The following is a 23093-nucleotide window of genomic DNA, read 5'->3' as shown; positions in this document are numbered from 1 at the left end:
TACTCCTTAACACTCAACGAGACCTTAAGAAATGGTCAAACAAACCCTTATCTTGGTGGGGGTGCATCCAAGCCATAAAGATGACCACACTACCTAGAATTTTATATATTTTGCAGGCCCTGCCACTCCACATCCCTAGATGGTATATGAATAGGATGCAAAATAGTCTAAATACGTTTGTCTGGGGTAAGTGCAGACCCAGAATCCGCAGGGACACAATGTATAGGCCGACCTTACACGGTGGACTGGGACTCCCCAAAATAGAAGACTACTATCAGGCAGTGACATTACAGAAAATACTAGATTGGCATAGGAAGAAGGAACACAAAGCATGGATAACAATAGATTCACACATATTCAAAGCACCTTTAGTACACGCCCTCTGCTGGGTACCGGCAGACCTCCGACCACCTCAATGTCAACACCTTGATATTCATAAACAGCTCTTCAAAAACTGGGATCACATAATTGCTACCCTTCCACCATACACATCAAAATGGAACCTAGATTTAACAGAGTAAATAGAACAAAACACGTGGGAAGACATTTTCATAACAGTTAAGAAATCCTCTACATCCCCAAGGATTCTGGAATTAAATTTTAAAATTCTCCTCCGGTGGTATTTGACCCAGGCAAGAATTCATAACATATATCCAAACACATCCAATACCTGTTGGAGAGGGTGTAGAGAACACGGTAACCTGTTACATATGTGGAGGAACTGTAGTAAAGTTCGCCCCTGTGGGCAGCAATTGAATCACACTACAAACTATACATTGCAGCAGAACTTACATTGAACCCTAGCGTTGCCCTACTTAATAACTTGCCTAAACTAGCATGCCGCCTAAGACTAATAACTTTACAAATAGGCCTTAATAGTGCGAGGAGATTGATAGCGCGCCATTGGAAAAAACCTATAACACCTACTAGAGAGATGTGGCTAGAAGAGGTGGAGGAACAATTCACTCTAGAAAAGTACGGCTTCCTTCGCCGCAACAAGCTAGAAACCTTTCTAAATGTGAGGTTTATTTGGGAGGAATCCCTAGTAAGAACAGTTAACCTACAGACTCCATGAGGCCTACACGCACAGTAAATTCAAGAATAAAGGTATAGGTACAGTTATACTACTCTAGCAAAGAGACACAACAATAAACTTGTGCTGCCGCTTAGTACTCCATAAATACAGTAAAGAGAGACAGACAAATGTTATACTGATAACTCCCCAATTTGACCACCATCTGCCAGAGAAAACTAACACCAAAGATTCTTTTTTACTTTTATATGCCTTAGAGGAAACCTTTTCATTTAGATACTTTTGATTTATTTACAAATGTTAATGATATATCTTGTTTGCATTGAAACATTATTATATGTAATAGAAGCCTGACTCTACATACAGCCTGTTCAAACGGACTATTGAGAATAAGGATTAATGAGTCAGGTTCCAAAGAAGGACTTGACCCCTTTCCCAGATATGATTAGTTACATGTACATCAACTATGTGCCGAAAATATGTGTACCATTGTATGCTACTTCAATGCTGTGAAATGGAAATTCGTGTTGACAATAAAAATAATAAATAAAAAAAAAAAAATTGTACAAATTGTACAAAATCATTAAATGATTAATATTTCTCTCTGCATTTGAACCCTTTGCAGTTAAGTAGATGAGAACATGAAAAACCATATTTATGCAATATTCATGTTTAATAAAATATTTAATTGTGAAAAAAAAAAAAGTTGACAAGTAAATCACAAGTTTTGTTGTGGGATTTACCATTTTACCTACATGCAGCAGACATTTTGGTCCTTCTCAGTTTTACAGAAACGTGTGTATCCCGCACAGATATATTCTGTACTATTGCAGTGATGGGAACTGAAATGTGGTGTTTAATGCAACAATGATATTAAGTATTTTTAATAGATTTATATTTTGAGATAAGACACTCAACTACAAAGTGCAACTGGTGACAGAATAATATTTAGATGTAAACATGATCCCACAAAGGACAGATTGATAAGAAGTAATTTTTCAAGGAAAATTAGAATCATTAAACGTGGTGGCCTATGGAACACCTATTTCTGTGTGTCCTACAGGTATTGCTTTTATGTGAAAAATGTTAGGTCCTTGGATTTATCCAAGTGATATTTAACAGATCTTTGTAGAACATAAAATTATAATTTACTGTTTGCAGTGCATGTATAATTTGAGCCACATTAGTATGTACACAAGAGATGAGATTTGACACTAAGAATATTTCAGTAATATTAAAATGATTGCCTCGGGTGTCATTAAAGGCAAAAAAAATTGTAATTTACATTGGTTGGCTCATTACAGTTACAGTTGATTTAATCTCTCAGTTTTCTTATTAGCATACGTTTCTGAGATACTGCATAAAGTCAAATTCTGGTACCAACCTCCTTTTTCTTTAAAATTGGACCTTTATTTATTACATCTGGGTCCTAGGCTTGTTTCAGGTCAGACAATATTAAGGATCTATGGCAGATCCAAAACATTTTCATTTATAAGCCTAGGACCCAGATGTAATAAATAAAAGTCAGATTTTAAAGAATAAGGGGGCTGGTACCATAGTTTGACTTTATGCAGTGTGCTGTAGGTCCAAGGTTCCGTTCCCCTAAGGATACTTTCGACCAGATTACGAGTGGAGCTCAATATTGCGCTTACACTATGCGATATATATGCGCTTCACTCAGTAATACCAACGCACGGACCACCTAGCGCAGTGCAGGGTACAAATAGAACAGCAATAAATAATTATATGTATATGCTTATATACATATATATTTAAGTGTTAATATGTGTAGATATATTATATGGGAGCCTTATTTTGGCTACAAATTACATTTTTATACAAAATTATTTTGCATGTACTTGGTAGGAGCTCACATCTTAAAGGGATAAGAAACCCCCAAAAATTTCTTGTGACTCAGGAAGAGCCTTTGATTATTAAATTTGCTTCGTTCCCAAGAAACTCTGTGTTGAAGAGATACCTAGGTAGGCATCTGGAGCACTATATGACAGGAAATAGTGCTCTTGCAAATGGATAACATTCTTCCAAAACTGCTGCCATATAGTGCTCCAGAAATGGGCCGGCTCCTAAGCTTATGTCCCTGCTTTTCAACAAAAAGATAGCAAGAGAACAAAGACAAATTAAAAATGGAAGTAAATTAGAAAGTTGTTTAAAATTGCATGCTCTATCTGGATCATGAAAGAAAAAATGTTGGATTTCATATTCCTTTAATATTTATTCTGTATGTGTACTTCTATAATGGGTATTAAATGAATGCTTCAATGTTGCTATGATGCCCCTTTTTTCTGTTCACAAATAGACTCTTCCTGAAATCTGCTCTGAACAGGATGAAATGGACTTTCTAATGGAGGCTCTTATAATCAGGTAAATGTCTTTTTTATTGCCAATAACATTTTTGAGCTACCAAAAACTACCCTAGGGCAGTATCCATTCTTGTCATAGTAAACAGACCGATTAAGAAATTAAGCCCTGTGTGGAACATAAGCGATAAAGACTGTATTAACAAAGCTTTGTGTACTTACACACTGTGGTGTTCCATCTCCAAAAAGGGAGAAGTGGTTTATTGTATCATAGTTAATAGTATCATTCATTCTTTCATCAGATGATGAAAGTCCATGATTAATCACGTGTGGGAATTCCCCTCTGAACAACTTGGAGGAGGCAAATGATACCTCAACATATCAGAGATTTACATTTCTCCCTGAATCCTCTGTCATTTATTTTGCCTCCTTGATGGAGTGAGGTGAAATGTTGAAGTGCAGAACTACTTGTAGCTGAGAGGGGTTCTTATACCGATCTGAAGCCCATTTCCTTCTCACAGTGCCCTGTCAGACAGCAGTGTAGACAACGAGTTTTCAGCCAGGCAGTGAAAGATCTTTTCTCTGTTGAAAACCTCTCACATGCCTCCCAGGTAGGTGATGGAGAAATATACTGAAAGTCTAATTCATTTTGTAGAATGAAAAGTCCTATGAATATTCAATTTGGACAATCAAGTTTTGATAAGAATGAAAATCCATTAAAATTTGGTAATCAAATGTTATTTCCTGTTTTCTAATGGTACTTTTGTTTTCAAATGTTCATAATTATATTGAATATCCTTATTCGAATTTTTGAATGTAACATTTGATTTAACAAATAGTATTCAGAATTTTAATAGTTCATATGGTAGGGAAGTTAGTAAATTGATACATTAGATATATATATATATATATATATATCTCAATTTGAATGTTTTTTTTTCAAATATTGCATAATTTGAAACTACATTTAAAGAGAGCATTATAAATAATATTACAAATATATTGATTTGAATTTGAATATTGCATAATTTGAATCAAATTATTAGAAACATTTGAATTGAATATTACATTTAAAGAAAGCATTAGAAATACTATTACATTAAACAAATGTTAGAATGTTGTACAAACGAACGAACGGATGTGTTTACATTAATTTCATTTTTCAATTGTTGCAAAGCATTAGCCCATCCCTACTCCAAGGTGAAATGAGGATTCATCTACCAATCCCTTGGTCTACAGTGTGCTGCTCCTTGTAGGATTTAAAGTCTTCCCCAGGTGAAATGTGGATTTATCCACCAATTCCTTGGGTTATAGCACTTAGTGCTGTCTCAGTGAGATTTTTTGACAAGGTTATTGAAACCATTTTTCACTTGGTGTGCTTGCAAGGACATAGATTTAATTCTTTTAGAATCTTTAGAGTTCTTTTGTCAGCTTTTGGCTCTTACTCTTTTGATCCTTAAAGGGACATTAAACACTAAATACGTTAGATAGAATGATGCATTGAAAGAAAAGATTAGTCCATGACTAACATGTAGATGTATTTTTAAAGTTTCATTAGTTGTTTAAAAAGTGACAAAATACGTGTAAAGTTTAGCGGCTAGATTTAGAGTTTTGTCGGTAACGACCCGCGTAGCTAACGCTGGCTTTTTTCTGGCCGCACCTTTAAAATAACTCTGGTATTGAGAGTCCACAGAATGGCTGCGTTAGGCTCCAAAAAAGGAGCATACAGCATATTTAACGCCACTGCAACTCTCGATACCAGAGTTGCTTACGGACGCGGCCAGCCTCAAAAACGTGCTCGTGCACGATTCCCCCATAGAAAACAATGGGGCTGTTTGAGCTGAAAAAAAACCTAACACCTGCAAAAAAGCCGTGTTCAGCTCCTAACGCAGCCCCATTGTTGTCTATGGGGGAAACACTTCCTACGTCTGCACCTAACACCCTAACATGTACCCCGAGTCTAAACACCCCTAACCTTACACTTATTAACCCCTATTCTGCCGCCCCCGCTATCGCTGACCCCTGTATATTATTTTTAACCCCTAATCTGCCGCTCCGTAAACCGCCGCTACTTACATTATCCCTATGTACCCCTAATCTGCTGCCCCTAACACCGCCGACCCCTATATTATATTTATTAACCCCTAATCTGCCCCCCACAATGTCGCCTCCACCTGCCTACACTTATTAACCCCTAATCTGCTGAGCGGACCGCACCGCTATTATAATAAAGTTATTAACCCCTAATCCGCCTCACTAACCCTATAATAAATAGTATTAACCCCTAATCTGCCCTCCCTAACATCGCCGACACCTAACTTCAAACATTAACCCCTAATCTGCCGACTGGAGCTCACCGCTATTCTAATAAATTCTAATAAATGTATTAACCCCTAAAGCTAAGTCTAACCCTAACACTAACACCCCCCTAAATTAAATATAATTTAAATCTAATGAAATTAATTAACTCTTATTAAATAAATTATTCCTATTTAAAGCTAAATTCTGACCTGTAAAATAAATCCTAATATAGCTACAATATAAATTATAATTATATTATAGCTATTTTAGGATTTATATTTATTTTACAGGTAACTTTGTATTTATTTTAACTAGGTACAATAGCTATTAATAGCTATTAAATAGTTAAGAACTATTTAATAGCTAAAATAGTTAAAATAATTACAAAATTACAAAATCAGCCAATCAGAATCAAGTTCAATCCGATTGGCTGATCCAATCAGCCAATCAGATTGAGCTCGCATTCTATTGGCTGATTCCATCAGCCAATCAGAATATTCCTACCTTAATTCCGATTGGCTGATAGAATCCTATCAGCCAATCGGAATTCGAGGGACACCATCTTGGATGACGTAATTTAAAGGAACCGTCATTCGGCGAGTAGGCGTCGGGAGGAGAGGGTGTTCCGCGTCGGATGGAAGATGATGGCTCCCAAAGAAAGAAGATTGAAGATGCCGTTGATAGAAGACTTCAGCCGGATCATGGACCTCTTCAGCTCCCGCTTGGATGAAGACTTCAGCCGGATCATGGACCTCTTCAGCTCCCGCTTGGATGATGACTTCAGCCGGATCATGGACCTCTTCAGCCCCCCGCTTGGGCTTGGATCAGGACATCGGAGGAGCTCTTCTGGATCGATCAGTGAACCTGGTATGGTGAAGATAAGGTAGGAAGATCTTCAGGGGCTTAGTGTTAGGTTTATTTAAGGGGGGTTTGGGTTAGATTAGGGGTATGTGGGTTGTAATGTTGGGGGGGTATTGTATGTGTTTTTTTTACAGGCAAAAGAGCTGAATTCTTTGGGGCATGCCCCGCAAAGGGCCCTGTTCAGGGCTGGTAAGGTAAAAGAGCTTTGAACTTTAGTAATTTAGAATAGGGTAGGGCATTTTTTTATTTTGGGGGCTTTGTTATTTTATTTGGGGGCTTAGAGTAGGTGTAATTAGTTTAAAATTGTTGTAATATTTTTCTGATGTTTGTAAATATTTTTTTATTCTTTGTAACTTAGTTCTTTTTTATTTTTAGTACTTTAGTTAGTTTATTTCATTGTATTTATTTGTAGATATTGTATTTAATTAATTTATTGATAGTGTAGTGTTAGGTTTAATTGTAGGTAATTGTAGGTATTTTATTTAATTAATTTATTGATAGTGTAGTGTTAGGTTTAATTGTAACTTAGGTTAGGATTTATTTTACAGGTAATTTTGTAATTATTTTAACTATTTTAGCTATTGTACCTGGTTAAAATAAATACCAAGTTACCTGTAAAATAAGTATAAATCCTAAAATAGCTATAATATAAATATAATTTATATTGTAGCTATATTAGGATTTATTTTACAGGTAAGTATTTAGCTTTAAATAGGAATAATTTATTTAATAAGAGTTAATTAATTTTGTTAGATGTAAATTATATTTAATTTAGGGGGGTGTTAGTGTTAGGGTTAGACTTAGCTTTAGGGGTTAATACATTTATTAGAATAGCGATGAGCTCCAGTCGGCAGATTAGGGGTTAATGTTTGAAGTTAGGTGTCGGCGATGTTAGGGAGGGCAGATTAGGGGTTAATACTATTTATTATAGGGTTAGTGAGGCGGATTAGGGGTTAATAACTTTATTATAATAGCGGTGCGGTCCGCTCGGCAGATTAGGGGTTAATAAGTGTAGGCAGGTGGAGGCGACGTTGTGGGGGGCAGATTTGGGGTTAATAAATATTATATAGGGGTCGGCGGTGTTAGGGGCATCAGATTAGGGGTACATAAGTATAACGTAGGTGGCGGTCGGCAGATTAGGGGTTAAAAAAATTTAATCGAGTGGCGGCGATGTGGGGGGACCTCGGTTTAGGGGTACATAGGTAGTTTATGGGTGTTAGTGTACTTTAGAGCACAGTAGTTAAGAGCTTTATGAACCGGCGTTAGCCCAGAAAGCTCTTAACTACTGACTTTTTTCTGCGGCTGGAGTTTTGTCGTTAGATTTCTAACGCTCACTTCAGACACGACTCTAAATACCGGAGTTAGAAAGATCCCATTGAAAAGATAGGATACGCAATTGACGTAAGAGGATCTGCGGTATGGAAAAGTCGCGGCTGAAAAGTGAGCGTTAGACCCTTTTTTGAATGACTCCAAATACCGGCGGTAGCCTAAAACCAGCGTTAGGAGCCTCTAACGCTGGTTTTCACGGCTACCGCCAAACTCCAAATCTAGGCCTTAGTGTCTATAAAACACTGGGAGCTGCCATGTTGTAACTTGTGTGACCTTCTCTGCTGTGGCCAGTTAGGGAGAGTTATACATAGGTCATTAGAGTGTGCAGCCAATGGTTGTGCTGGATTTAACAGTGTTCTGCACTTCCATTTCTAACAGGAACTGAAAAGCTCACAATTTCAGAATGGAAATATAGGCAAAGAGGACAAAATAAATAATGAAAGTATATTGCAGAGTTGTTTTATATATACAATTTATCATTTTATATTACCATCTCAAAGTGTTTAATGTCCCTTTAAGAGAATTGCTAAAATTCTAGATTTCCATACCTTTGCTCAGGCTCTGATCAATTAAACTAGTTCTCCGTCCAGTTTCTCCACCTTGGAATATTAATATGGTTTTGAGGATTCTTCAAACTCCTCCTTTTCAGCTTATGCATGGTTTAGATGTGCAGCTTTTATTTTGGAAAGTTCCTTTTCTTCTGGCTATTTTTCTGCCACAAGGGTTTCTGAGCTTTCAGCTTAGTTTTGTAAGCCACCTTTTCTAAAATGGAGAGAATTGGACCGAGCGCTACAGTGGGGCCTTAAGCTTACTAACAGTTAGCCTCCTAGTAGGCTGATAATAGTACTAATACGAAAAGGTGAGAGTAAGCGCTAAAAGAGCTTAAAAGGCTAACGAACTTGTGGCTAAATCTTACAATTTATTACCTTCGATAAAGGCTAAACATAAATAAATATCACAATAAAACCACAATAACACAATAAAATTAGAAACATGGATCCATGTCTAACTTCTAAAAACATAAGTACATAATAAAATCTCCTGGGAGATGCGAATTACAGTGGGAGTGTTGACACTCCTTGATAGTGATACACAAGTGTGGGAAGTTGAATAAAAATACAAATATTAATACTTATAAGCAAAGTTAAACCATAAAACGATTCCAAACTCACAATGTCAATCAAATGTAAAGTCAAAAATGGTGAAAAAAATGGTGGAAAAAGTAAAATGTGAATGTTCGTATTAAACCGTGGGTGTGTCCTCCAACGTTGCTGATGGGTAGTGAGAGATCTATAGTCAAATATAGATGTTAGATGAAGTTGTAGATAAAATGAGTGAAAAATAAGTAAAAAATAAGTAAAAAATATATATAATTCAACCTTTAGGCAAAGGTCATTAGAACCAAAAGGCAAAAAACAAAAAGCAAAAAATAGAAAAAATAATAATAAATGATAAAATCCACTTTGGTGAAATCAAATATGAAATGTAGCAATCCAAAAAAGATAGCGTTCGTGTTAGTTGTGTGCAAAAAATGGGGGATTAAAACAAATTCTGTGCCCAGTGAGTTCAATGTCCCATCCGATGTTAAAAGTAAAATCACAATAAATAGCGACAAAAAAAACCTGTAGGAAAACAAAGAAAAACAAAATAGTACAACACTGTATACAATAGATAATAATGGTAATTAAAATCAAGCTCACCAGTATGCCAACGCGTTTCGGCCTAGATTAGGCCTTTCTCAAGACTATACTGTGTAGTTATCTCTGGGAGCTTTAAATAGAGAGTGTGAGAAAACAATTGGTGCCGTTTTGGCGCCAAAATCGGAAAGACTTCCCTTTCCTGTTTGCCCCATTGCATCTCTGGGATGTTTCCTGTAGTTTCTATCCTATTCCCATCCAACCTGTATTAGTTGTAAATTAGAGAGCCTTTATTCTATGTATCGGTCTAGAAATGGCCTTATTGTTCCTAAGGGTTATTTGGCAATCATTCCGGTACTCTTCTACAGTGGCTATATACATCCTTTATGTATAGTAATAAATTGTTTGCTGTCTGCGGACCGATTTCCCTTTTTTTCTGTGTCGATGTTATTATTAGGGAATGGATGCTTACTTTAGATCAACCTAATCCTTATATAGTCAGAAGCGCTCAAATCGGAAGACACCGGATTTTTACACAGCCGACTTCCGCCTTAGCTCCTTAGATGCGCTCAGATCGGGAGATACCGGATGCTTACACAGCCGACTTCCGCCCTGATTGATTTGATCCACCTCACCTCTGTTGATCATAACAGTAGGTAGTGAGAAATACACAAACACAGGGCTTAATTTGTTTTATTAGTCTTTTTTCTAATACAGACTAACAGATCAGAATAGAGATTGTTACAAATATTGAGAAAAGCTAGATAATTATAGCCGTTCCACAAAGTAGTGACAGATTAAGAAGTTTCATAATATCATGAAGACTCTGAATATATATCCCACCAATTTACTAAATATATTAATTTGACAATTTCACTCTGATTTACTTTTAAAATGCACATACATATGAAGCTAAAGCCTAAATATGGACATATCAGGTTCTAACCAAAACCGGCATTGACAATGAAACTGACAAATGTGGTAATCTACCACAACAACCAGAAGCCAAACCGGAAGACATGATTTCACTTCCGGTCACACTCCATAACGTAATGGAGCAAATCAATCAGGGCGGAAGTCGGCTGTGTAAGCATCCGGTATCTCCCAATCTGAGCGCATCTAAGGAGCTAAGGCGGAAGTCGGCTGTGTAAACATCCGGTGTCTTCCGATTTGAGCGCTTCTGACTATATAAGGATTAGGTTGATCTAAAGTAAGCATCCATTCCCTAATAATAACATCGACACAGAAAAAAAGGGAAATCGGTCCGCAGACAGCAAACAATTTATTACTATACATAAAGGATGTATATAGCCACTGTAGAAGAGTACCGGAATGATTGCCAAATAACCCTTAGGAACAATAAGGCCATTTCTAGACCGAAACATAGAATAAAGGCTCTCTAATTTACAACTAATACAGGTTGGATGGGAATAGGATAGAAACTACAGGAAACATCCCAGAGATGCAATGGGGCAAACAGGAAAGGGAAGTCTTTCCGATTTTGGCGCCAAAACGGCACCAATTGTTTTCTCACACTCTTTATTTAAAGCTCCCAGAGATAACTACACAGTATAGTCTTGAGAAAGGCCTAATCTAGGCCGAAACGCGTTGGCATACTGGTGAGCTTGATTTTAATTACCATTATTATCTATTGTATACAGTGTTGTACTATTTTGTTTTTCTTTGTTTTCCTACAGGTTTTTTTTGTCGCTATTTATTGTGATTTTACTTTTAACATCGGATGGGACATTGAACTCACTGGGCACAGAATTTGTTTTAATCCCCCATTTTTTGCACACAACTAACACGAACGCTATCTTTTTTGGATTGCTACATTTCATATTTGATTTCACCAAAGTGGATTTTATCATTTATTATTATTTTTTCTATTTTTTGCTTTTTGTTTTTTGCCTTTTGGTTCTAATGACCTTTGCCTAAAGGTTGAATTATATATATTTTTTACTTATTTTTTACTTATTTTTCACTCATTTTATCTACAACTTCATCTAACATCTATATTTGACTATAGATCTCTCACTACCCATCAGCAACGTTGGAGGACACACCCACGGTTTAATACGAACATTCACATTTTACTTTTTCCACCATTTTTTTCACCATTTTTGACTTTACATTTGATTGACATTGTGAGTTTGGAATCGTTTTATGGTTTAACTTTGCTTATAAGTATTAATATTTGTATTTTTATTCAACTTCCCACACTTGTGTATCACTATCAAGGAGTGTCAACACTCCCACTGTAATTCGCATCTCCCAGGAGATTTTATTATGTACTTATGTTTTTAGAAGTTAGACATGGATCCATGTTTCTAATTTTATTGTGTTATTGTGGTTTTATTGTGATATTTATTTATGTTTAGCCTTTATCGAAGGTAATAAATTGTAAGATTTAGCCACAAGTTCGTTAGCCTTTTAAGCTCTTTTAGCGCTTAAGCCACCTTTTCTGACTTTTCAGGAAGGTTGCAGGGAGGACACCCCTGATCGTATTAATGCTCATTCTACTGGAGTAGTTGCTGCTTCTTGGGCCTTTATTAATGAGGCTTCTTTTTTTGCACTGCAGGCTGTGGTGCCTGATAAGTAACATGCCTGCCTTTACGTTTTTTTCCCCATTAGTCCATGATTATATAGCATACTTCACTGCTTGGGTATAGATTCCCACATGTGACGACTCATGGACTCTCACCATCTAAAGAAAGAAAACAAAATGATGCATTTCTTTCATGAAGGTGAGAGTCCACAAGCCATGCCATTTATTTTTGCTCAGGTGACGGCAGTACTTGTTTTGTACTTTTTTTGCCCCGCTTTATCTTCCCTGCTTTTTGTTTTCTCCATCTACTTGGCTATATGTGTAACTGAGAATTCAGGGGAAGTACAAGGGTTTTAAGGCTCTGGTATGTTGAGGAATCTTTTGCCTCTTCCTAGTTGTCAGGAGGGGAATTCACACACGTGATTACTTGTGAACTCTCAACATCAAAAAAGAAATGAATTTATAAGGTAAGCATAAATTTTGTTTTTAGCATAAAACTTTACTTTTAACAGGTGTCACATATTGGGAAATATCGTCAATAGAAATTATTTAGTTCCCAGTGTTGAGATTTCTATATAATTTACTTGCAGCAAATTAATATTTGTATATAAAAATTTAATTTTCTAAATCATTACAGCATATGTTTTTTTTTATTTGGTGACTTATGATTAATATTTGTTTTACTCCCACAAACACAAAAGTAAAATCCTGCATGGGAACTCTAAGAATTGCAGCTCTTAGGCAGCTCACTGACAGTGACTGGCAGGGGCAGGTGACTGCCATTCCTGATTTGATGATTGGCTGTGTCCTTCTGGGGAGTTGTAATACTGGTGGCTCTCAAGCAGGGCTTTATGTATATGTTTAACCCAATTGCTGGAGGTTAATTACATAGCAAGCTCAAGTAATGTAAAAATTAAATGCTGTAACAAATTTGAACATGTTAATTTTACATTAGGATTCCCCATTTGTGTACTTCTTAAGATGTTACATACATACAAAAAATAAACAAGGGCTACCACATATAATTAAAATGTATGGAACACATGTCTCAAAGCAAATATGGTTGTAAACAACTGCCTTAAATAATTTTGTGATAACTTCAGTATAAAATGTACTTGATACAAACAATTCAAGCCATCATTAAGTCATTATATTTGTTTGTTTTTTGCATACTTCAATAACTTGCTAACAACAGCTAAGAGATATATAAAAACAAGCTAAAAAAATCTTGAAAATTGATGTGGTAAACTTTATTTATAAATACAGTAAATTCAGCCATCAAAATATTGTGCGTTGCATTGGAGTAAGTCTTCAAACTCTCCCACGTTTTATTCTGCTGGAGCTTATGACTGGCGGGGACATGAAAAGCTTTCTCAGGCATAATCGCCCATGGGAGGTAAGTTGATATATAGTTATATATCTTTTAAGTACATTATGATTATGTTAACACCATATACAAGTTTTTGATCCTTGTAAGCAATATTCAGGATAAACAAAGGAATATTTGCTATTATACCGGTCTAGTCTAATCTGTTAGAATAGCTATATAAAGTGCAACATAAGTATAACTTCCAACATTTCCCTAAGGCTTCTTCCATATGTTGAAGATAGGGAACTTGTGGACATGCTCGGGTAATGAGTAGGGCTGGGTTGTGTTGTAGGTGTGGTCAGATGAGGTGGGGCGTGTATTGGGTAGTGGAGCTGGTATGCAAGAAGCTGTGAGGGGTGATGCAGGCCAGACCTCCCAACCCATGGCAATTCCGCAAGATCCAGGACAGTTGGGAGGCCTGACCACAAGGGTTTCCATAGCATTTGTTTTCAAACCATTCTAGTCCATCAGCAGCCATGACCTCATATGATTTTTTAGACTCTTTATGTTGTGTAAACCCCACTCATACTTTGCACTGATTTCCCTTGTGTAATCTCCACAGTTTTATTTCAATAGCTTTGACCTCTTGAAAAACAAAAACAGTAAATTTCATATGGCATGTTGTGACTGTTCAATAAACATAATCATTTTCTTGTTTAATAAAAACAAAATCAGAGCATTAATAAAATTGCACTTTAAAACTATAAAGTGTGGACACAATTAAAATATGACCATTTGAAAAATGATACGTAATTGTGATTTAGGAGCATCTGAAGCTTTCTGATCTGCAGTGTGTTTCAAAGTATTTTTTAAAACCCAAATTTTAGCCTGAGAGCTAACATTCTGGGTTCTTTGTGTGAAGGAGAGACACCTATCTTGTATTGTGATGCTGAAAAAAAGAGTTTAGGTAATTTCTCTTATTGATTATCAGGCCCTAAGTATTTGAATTTCTTAAAAAGTTTCATTCTACAGTTATGCAAAATGATATGACATTGTTATTTTTATGACATTGATATTACTTATTAAGAGAAAAAGCATGCATTCAGGCACATCTTCATTAAATCATCTCTTCACAGAATCAGCCATCCACCTTAACAATGCAGGACCTGCTGAACATGGCCAGAGATATAGCTTGTGGCTGCAAATACCTTGAAGAAAATCACTTCATCCACAGGTAAAGCTGTAACAGGTATTATTTGTAGGTTTCTTAGAACACATATAGATGTTCATCTGATAAATCAACAACATAGAATATATAAGAACAAGTATATATATTTACAAAAATCAGTTTCTACTATATTGGGGCTTAATTTAAATTATTTCCAGTAGTTTATTCCTTTAAGAAGACCCCATTCCAGTCTACCAGAAATTCTTATATTAACTGAATTACATTACACATTGCATGACTTTATGGAGAGTTTTTAAAATTAAAAGTAATAGATTTAAAAACTCTGTGGTAGCTCACTCGTCGCAAACTTTACAAAATCATTCATACACTTCAAAACACCCAATATGGGCCAGATTACAAAAGGCCCGCTAAACATTTTTCCCTCTCACTTGCTAACACCACTTAAAGTAAACTTTTAATGGGTGATGGTTAGCACCCCTATTACAAGTTTAAAGTGAAAAGTTACTGCTCGAGCGAAACACGATGAGGGCTGACTTCAGGACTTCGGGATATATTCCCCCTAGACTTCAATAGACACCTATAGTTCACATGCTATTCCGACACTGCATTAGACCTACAGAACTAAACCCGAAGGAAGTTATGAATATTTAACATTTAAATGCTCTTCACATAGAAGAAAATGTTGTTTTTTGTTTTTATCATCATCAAAAAATAATAATAATATATATATATATATATATATATACATATATATATATATATATATATGTGATCAATTTTTTGTAAAATATAAATCTATACCAATACATCTATATAAATTTATACAGGTATATATATATATATATATATATATATATATATATATATATATATATATATATATATATATATATATATATATATGAAAAACATTTTCTTCTATGTTAAAGGGACATGAAACCCACATTTTTTTCTTTCATGATTTAGAAAGAGAATGCAGTTTTAAACATCTTTCTAATTTACTTATATTATCTATTTTGTTGTATTATCTTGATATTCATTGCTGAAAAGCATATCTAGATATGTTCAGTAGCTGCTGATTGGTTGCTGCACATAGAAGCCTCGTGTGATTGGCTCAAGATGTGCATTGCTTTTTCTTCAACTAAGGATATCTAAAAAAATTAAGCAAAATAAATAATAGAAGTAAAATGTAATGTTGTTTAAATTTATCGTCTCTATCTGAATCATGAAAGAAAGATTTTGGGTTTAGTGGCCCTTTAAGAATATTGGAATGTGAAATATTTACAGTAGAACATAATAAAAATATTAAAATTGAATAAATATTAATATTCATGTTTAAAGGTAGGGCTCCAAAGTGTGTGTGTATATATATATATTTTGATATATATTTTTCGCATTTTCTGACTAGTACGGCATTAGTCGATTAATGATATATTACATTTTGCTATATTTTGATAGTCAAAAACAGCCCGTAGCCAGACTACCAGCCCGTAGCCTAAGCCTACTATCGTTTGCGGATTGTCTCACTTGGTGGCAGTTATGACCTGTTATTTCGTACTCATAGACGAAACACATTTTGCAAAAAATGGCATCTTCAACAAAAAGTCCTGCTTGGAAATATTTTGAAAAACTACATGAAAAGGCAGTTAAGTGCAACATTTGCAGCGTGCAATTGTAGTACAATAAATCCACGACTTCCATGTTAAGCCACCTAAAAACCAAACACCCGTCTGCATTGGTAACGACAGAGAAAAAAAAAGGACAGCAACAAACATCCATTGCAGCTTTTACAGTAAGACAATGGCAATGTGACACTGTGCGTGCTGAAACAACGTCGACTCTGATAGCTAATATAGTAGCAAAGGACATGCTTCCTATAAGTTTTGTTGAAAGGTGAGGGTCTTCGGGTGTTAATGAAATATTTCGAGCCCGAATACACTGTCCCTGCACGAAAAAGAATTACAACTCGGCTTGAGAAAAAGGAACTTAGATTCGGCTAGTTCTGTCCACAACACCTTGGCAAAAGTCGAGAAGGCTGCAATTACAACTGACGCATGCACAGCACTAACTACCGAGTCCTACGTTACCATAACTTGTCATTTCATAAAAGACTGGGAAATGAAAAGCGTGGTTCTACAGACCCGTGCCATGCCAGAGAGGCATACAGTAGAGAATCTCGCAAATGTGTTGAACACTGTCGTAGACCATTTGGATTTGCGGGGGAAAATCACTGCTTGTGTTCACAACAACACAAGCAATATTGTCTTAGCAAACTAGGCATTTACAGAATGGGAGTCAAATCCGTGCTTTGCGCACACTCTGCAGCTCGCTGTCAACGATGGCATTAAACTTGGTGTCATGGGTGTGCGGCCAGTCGTCTTGTATCACATTTTCATCACAGCACAACAGCCACTCAGGTGCTGAAGATTAAACAAAAACAGCAATCTCTGCCTGAGCACCAACTCGTTCAGTTCTGCCGTACCCGATGGAATTCAATCTACGACATGTTTGAGCGCTTAATGGAACAGAGATGGGCAGTTGTCTCAGTCCTGTCTGACAGGGTGTACACAAAGTTGACAGATGCCCACACACTTGACCTGGCTGACGACAGTTGGGTCGCTATCGAAGAGCTACTGCCAGTGTTAAGCTCCTTGAGATGTGCTACAACTGCTTTGTGCAGAGAGTCTGAGGTATCAATCTCTATGATTTACCCTGTCACAGCCACTCTCCTGTCCAAGCATTTCATTAGTACCACAAGAGAGTCAACAAAAGTATCACAGTTTAAAACAACTGTATCAGAGTCCCTTAAGCGCCACTTTGCACCTACAGGCACAGGAAAAGCGCATAATGTGGCGCTCATCACTTCATTTCTAGACCCCAGGCACAAGCACCTTAAGTTTACAGAAGAGACAGTCAAGAAAGGAGTCACAGACAAAGTTGCGGAATTGCTTTATCTTACGGAAAAAACGGTGGTGATGTTGCAAGAAAATGAACCAAGTAGTACAAGTACAGTGGAAAGTGGAGCACCTGAAAAGCAACATCGCACTGTTACTGCTATGGCAACATTATTCAGAGATGACTACTACACAGAGGCAATGTCTCTGAAAACCGAGCTAGATAAATACATGCAAGATGAGTGCATTCCTCCATTTTAAGATCCTCTGGCATGGTGGAAGGCAAATGAATGCAAGTTCAGGAAATAATCACGGCTAGCCAAAGCATACCTGTGCATCCCGGCAACATCTGTACCGGCTGAACGAGTTTTCTCAGCTGCGGGCCTGATAGTCAACAGACTACGTAATTGTCACTAATCACTTTCCTGGGGTTTCTTAGCAAAATGGTAAAGTGAAATGTATTAAACTTGGTCTAATATATACTCCCTCTATCACCAAACTAGACTTTCCGTCACACTTCGTCCCCCCCAGCTCACACTTGGTGGAGTGAGCGACCATAGACATTAAAGAGTGTACCCTTGAAAGACCATCAGCATTGCCCTGCAAAAGACCTGCTCTGTGCTCAACAAAGAATTGAAAAGGCTGCAGACTAATAAAACCATCTAGTCACTCTTGCATTCCTTTCGTTATTCTGACTCATCCATTTTTGAGGAGCATGATCTGTAATCAACCTGAATTTTCTCCCCAAGAAATAGTACCATCCGGTTTAGGAACTCAATTGGACTGCTCCAATCACTGTATGATTCTTCAATCACCCCAAGTTTAAAAAAAATTTCCGCCTCCAATGTAATAGCCTCTGTACGGGCTTCAGGAACTCTATAGGGTTTAAGGGAAACTTTTTTCCCTGGTTCTGTAACTATGTCATGTTTATTTACATTAGTTCTCCCTGGCATCATGGAAAAAACCTCTCTGTTCCTTCTAATAAAGTCCTTGACCTCTTGCTTTTGATTCACAGATAGGGTTTCAGAAACATTTACCTCTGGCTCAGTAACAGGTATCTCTGTTGTATTTACCGCACACAAAACCTCCCTATCCTTCCAGGGCTTCAGTAAATTAATGTGATATATCTGCTCAGGTTTTCTTCTCCCTGGCTAACTCACCTTATAGTTTACATCACCCACCTTTTCAGTGACCTCATATGGGCCATGCCAAGTAGCCAAAAATTTATTTTCTACTGTAGGGACTAAAACTAGTACCCTGTCACCAGGCTGAAACACTCTAACCCTAGAATTTCGATTATAACTGTGTTTTTGTGCTTCTTGGGCTTTTCCCATATGTTCCCTAACTATAGGCATGACAGCCTCCATTTGATCCTGCATTTGAGATATATGCTCAATAACACTTCTATAGGGTGTAGTTTCCTGTTCCCAAGTCTCTTTAACAATATCAAGTAACCCACGTGGATGTCGACCATACAAAAGTTCAAAAGGTGAAAACCCTGTTGAGGCCTGAGGAACTTCCCTGATAGAAAACATTAAATAAGGCAATAAAAGGTCCCAATTTTTTCCATCCACATCAATTGCCTTCCATAACATACTCTTTAGGGTCTTATTGAACCTCTCTACCAGCCCATCAGTTTGAGGGTGATATAGTGAAGTTTTCAGATGCTTAATATGGAGCAGTTTACACAATTCTTTTGTAACCTTAGACATAAAAGGAGTCCCTTGATCTGTCAACATTTCCTTGGGTATACCCACTCTACTAAACATAAGTTCCTTTGCTATAAATTTTGCAGAACTATTACGTAGGGGTACTGCCTCAGGATAGCGGGTTGCATAATCTAGGACAAGCAGTATATACTGGTGTCCTCTGGCTGACTTCACCAGTGGACCTATCAAGCAATTCTTTTGAATGGCACATCAATGATTGGTAAAGGCACTAATGGACTACGAAAATCCTTAGTGGGAGCAGTTAGCTGGCACTTGGGACATGAAGAGCAATAATTATTAACAGCCTTAAACACACCTGGCCAGTAAAACCTTCTAAGGACCCTTTCTTTAGTCTTATCCATTCCCAGGTGCCCCCCAAGTATGTGACTATGTGCAAGATTTAACACTGTATTATGAAAAACTTGAGGTACCAAAAACTGCTTAACAATATCTGTGCCCTTTTTATCTATTCCGTATAGCAGGTTATTATTTACTTCAAAGTGTGGATAAGGTAATGGAATTTCTGGCTGTGAAATAACACCATTTACAACCCGGATATAATTTCTTGCTTCAGCTAAAGTGGGATCCTCCCATTGGGCACTTTTAAAATTACCACAATTAACCTCCAAATCTAATAAATCATCATTGCTTTCTGTATTATTCTGGAGAGGCTGGTCTCCTATCAGTACAGGCATAGGACAATAAGTTTTACCTTTACTGTTTTCGTCCAAATCAATTTCAGAAAAAGGAAACACAAAATCCTCAATTGTTTCATTCCCTTTGGACTCCTTAGCTGAATTTACTAATAAAGCCCATAATTCAAAAAATTTAGGAAAATCTCTTCCTATCACCACCTCATGAGCTAATTTGGGTACTACACCTACCCAATGTTTTAAAGAACCACATTGTGTTTCGGAATTTACATCAGCTGTAGCATATTCACGTTTATCACCATGAACACAAAGAATACCCATTTTATGCATATGATCTATATTCACATCAGGTACTAAACATTTTGCCACTAATGTAACCATACTACCTGAATCAAGTATTGCTTTACACATTCTATCATTGACAGTCACCAAACACATGTGAGAGACATCACTATTATCAGGATGAATACAGTTAGACAAGGGCCCTGTATTATCACTTGTACTATAGTCCATCAGTTCATCTTTAAGGGCACAGTCTCTGGCAACATGAACAACCTCATTACACTTAAAACATTTAATACTATAATTAGATTTCCTTCCAGGTTGGTTATATTTAAATGTTCCTCTATCTCCCAGAGGAGTGTCCCTTGTATCTTGTAAATATAACTTCTGGTCTCTCACCCCTCTTCCCCCTTGAACAATCTTGTAGAGTTCTGGCAAATAGGAGAGGAGGGTAAATCTGCTGGAGGTAGATGCAAAACTTCTCCTGCCGCAATATACCTTTCCACTAGAGCAATCAGTTGGTCTGCAGTTTGAGGGTCACCATAACTGACCCATCGACAAAGGGAAGCAGGTAATCCTCGTTGAAAGCGATCCATCACCAATAACTCCACAATCTTATTAGTGGAGTTAACCTCTGGTTGCAGCCATTTCCTGGCAAGGTGAATGAGGTCAAACATCTGTGATCTTGCAGCTTTATCAGATGCATATCTCCAAGAGTTGAATCTTTGAGCACGTACTGCAGACGTCACTCCTAGGCATGCCAGGATCTCAGCCTTCAGCTTGTCATAGTCACTGGCTTGCTCTGGCTCTAGGTCAAAGTAGGCTTTTTGAGGTTCTCCACTCAAAAAAGGTGCAAGTATGCTCGCCCACTCATCTGCTGGCCATCCTTCTCTTTCCGCTATTCTCTCAAAGGCAAGAAGGTTCGCCTCAACATCATCCGCTGCAGACATCTTTTGAACATAGTGACTAGCTTGTATAACTTTAGAGCCTTGACAGCCACCAGCAGGATCAGAGCTCAGTCTCTCAGATATAGCTTGAATCTCTTGCCGCAACGTGCATGTGGCGTTCTGCTGTTCCTCACAAACCTTCCTGAATGTTTCTGCTTGAAATGTGACCATCTGTTGCACCAGCACTTCAGTACTCTCTTTTTGTGTTTTTGCCATAATCATAGTGTTCTCCGTCTGTGCCAACACCAACTGCTGCAGAGCTGCACTGTAGACTGAATCAGTGCTTTAATAACTTCCTCCATGTTGTTTGCAAATTATAAAACCCACAGACATAAAATGTGGTGGCCCGCCTTCTCCACCATATGTAACAAGAACCTTTGGCAACCACTGTCTTCTAGGGTTTAAATGCAATAGAGGACAATCAAGTTAAAGTTTTCAAAACTTTATTTTCTTCCAAAATAGCAAGGTGACTTTAACAGCAGCATACAGTTTGTTCACAGGTAAGGCAAAAGGAACATATTCAGTCTTTGCACAAGCTTCCAAAACAGCAAATCTCTGTCTGCATTGTCTGCAGCAATACAAATGTCCTTTACAGAATGTAACAGCAAACAGAAATCCTGTAAAACTTTAGTACATCATATTTTTCACAACACATCATATCAGGCCTCCTGCCTGGCTGTAATCTACTTAGCTAGAGAAATGCTTCCCTTTTAAACCCTAGGAGCAGTAATCATGAGCCACACCTGAGTTTAATTGTCTTTAACAGCTGTAAGGTATTCACAACTAAAAACACGAATCACTTCCCTGGGGTTTCTTAGCAAAATGGTAAAGTGAAATGTATTAAACTTGGTCTAATATATACTCCCTCTATCACCAAACCAGACTTTCTGTCACAGTGTATATACATATATACATAGATAAACACATAAAAACACATGTATATACATATATGCACATACAGTATATATACACACACACACACATATACAGTATATATATATATATATATATATACACACACAAATATTATAGCCCTTCACAGTCAAATGCTTTGCCATATATTATCTACCTTTTAAACCTTACATATGCAGCGTCGCCCGCAAAATCCTCCGCCGCCAGATTTTACGCGATTTTGGTATTACATATACGGCGTAGCATACAAGTTCCGCACTTATATTTCACCCTTAGGATGTATTTTTTTTAACCATAGAATAACATAGAACAGATGCGCAATTTGGTATCCAATATACAGCGTAAGGACTTACGCGCGCAGAAATCAGGGAATCTACTCCATTCTTATCTCGCCACAAATTGCAGGCGCAGGAACCCTTGCACTGACTAAAAAAGCAACGTAACTCCCTGACGGGGACCACACTGCACCTCCTGTCCTCTTCAATACTCCTCTCCCTGCCATCCTCACACTAAATCACACTAAACACACACTCACTCCCAGTTCAATCACACACAATCACAAACAAACACTCAGCCTATCACACTGTAAAATTGAAATAAAATGTGTGAGCTGTAAGAAAAAAAATTGTGGTGTATTTTGTATATGTATGTATGCAAAATGTGGGCAATATGTAAAAATATGTGTAAGTGTACAAGCTTAATCAAACAACAATGCGACCTAACGCCTCTGTTTGCGCCTCTCTCTCTACTCTGACTAATCCTCCACTCCAGTGTAGTGTGTTGTAGCTCAAAGAACAATCGCATTTATATTTGAAATCGCGGATAATTTTTACGAGTGTTAGCCTAATTTGCATAAAACTACTCTTTCTTGACACTTTCCGTGGAGAAAATACTGGCGTAAGTTACTTGCGACGACTAAAATGTGTATTTGCGCACATTTCAGAAGATCGCCAGTTAGTCCTACTTACGCCAGTTTAGCATCTAACGGCGCAGGATATGTAATACCCCGATGTGCGAGGTGAAATTACGGGCGGGGCGGGTTCCCACGCTTGTGCCGAAATCTGCGCCGTATATTTGATCGCGCCCAAAGAGTGCAAGTTTTGTTTGCACTTGAGTGCACTTGTTTACTTTCAACTTGTAATACGTGCGCAAGTTAGTGCGGTTGCTCCAC

At 37.3% G+C, this 23093-nt stretch overlaps 1 protein-coding gene across 1 annotated transcript in view; it reads left to right on the top strand.

Moving 5' to 3' along the window:
- LTK (leukocyte receptor tyrosine kinase) overlaps window positions 1-23093 on the top strand; it is a 400559-nt gene that overhangs the window by 352459 nt on the left and 25007 nt on the right. Inside the window, exons 22-24 of the mRNA XM_053697813.1 lie at window positions 3351-3415; window positions 13294-13423; window positions 14473-14570. Coding sequence (XP_053553788.1) covers window positions 3351-3415; window positions 13294-13423; window positions 14473-14570 — 293 coding nt within the window. The remainder of the gene's footprint in view (window positions 1-3350; window positions 3416-13293; window positions 13424-14472; window positions 14571-23093) is intronic.

The sequence above is a fragment of the Bombina bombina genome, chromosome 1 (assembly GCF_027579735.1).
Source record: "Bombina bombina isolate aBomBom1 chromosome 1, aBomBom1.pri, whole genome shotgun sequence".
Classification (NCBI taxonomy): Eukaryota; Metazoa; Chordata; class Amphibia; order Anura; family Bombinatoridae; genus Bombina; species Bombina bombina.
Note: the sequence above shows the minus strand (reverse complement) of the source record. Positions and strands in the feature narration are given on the sequence as shown.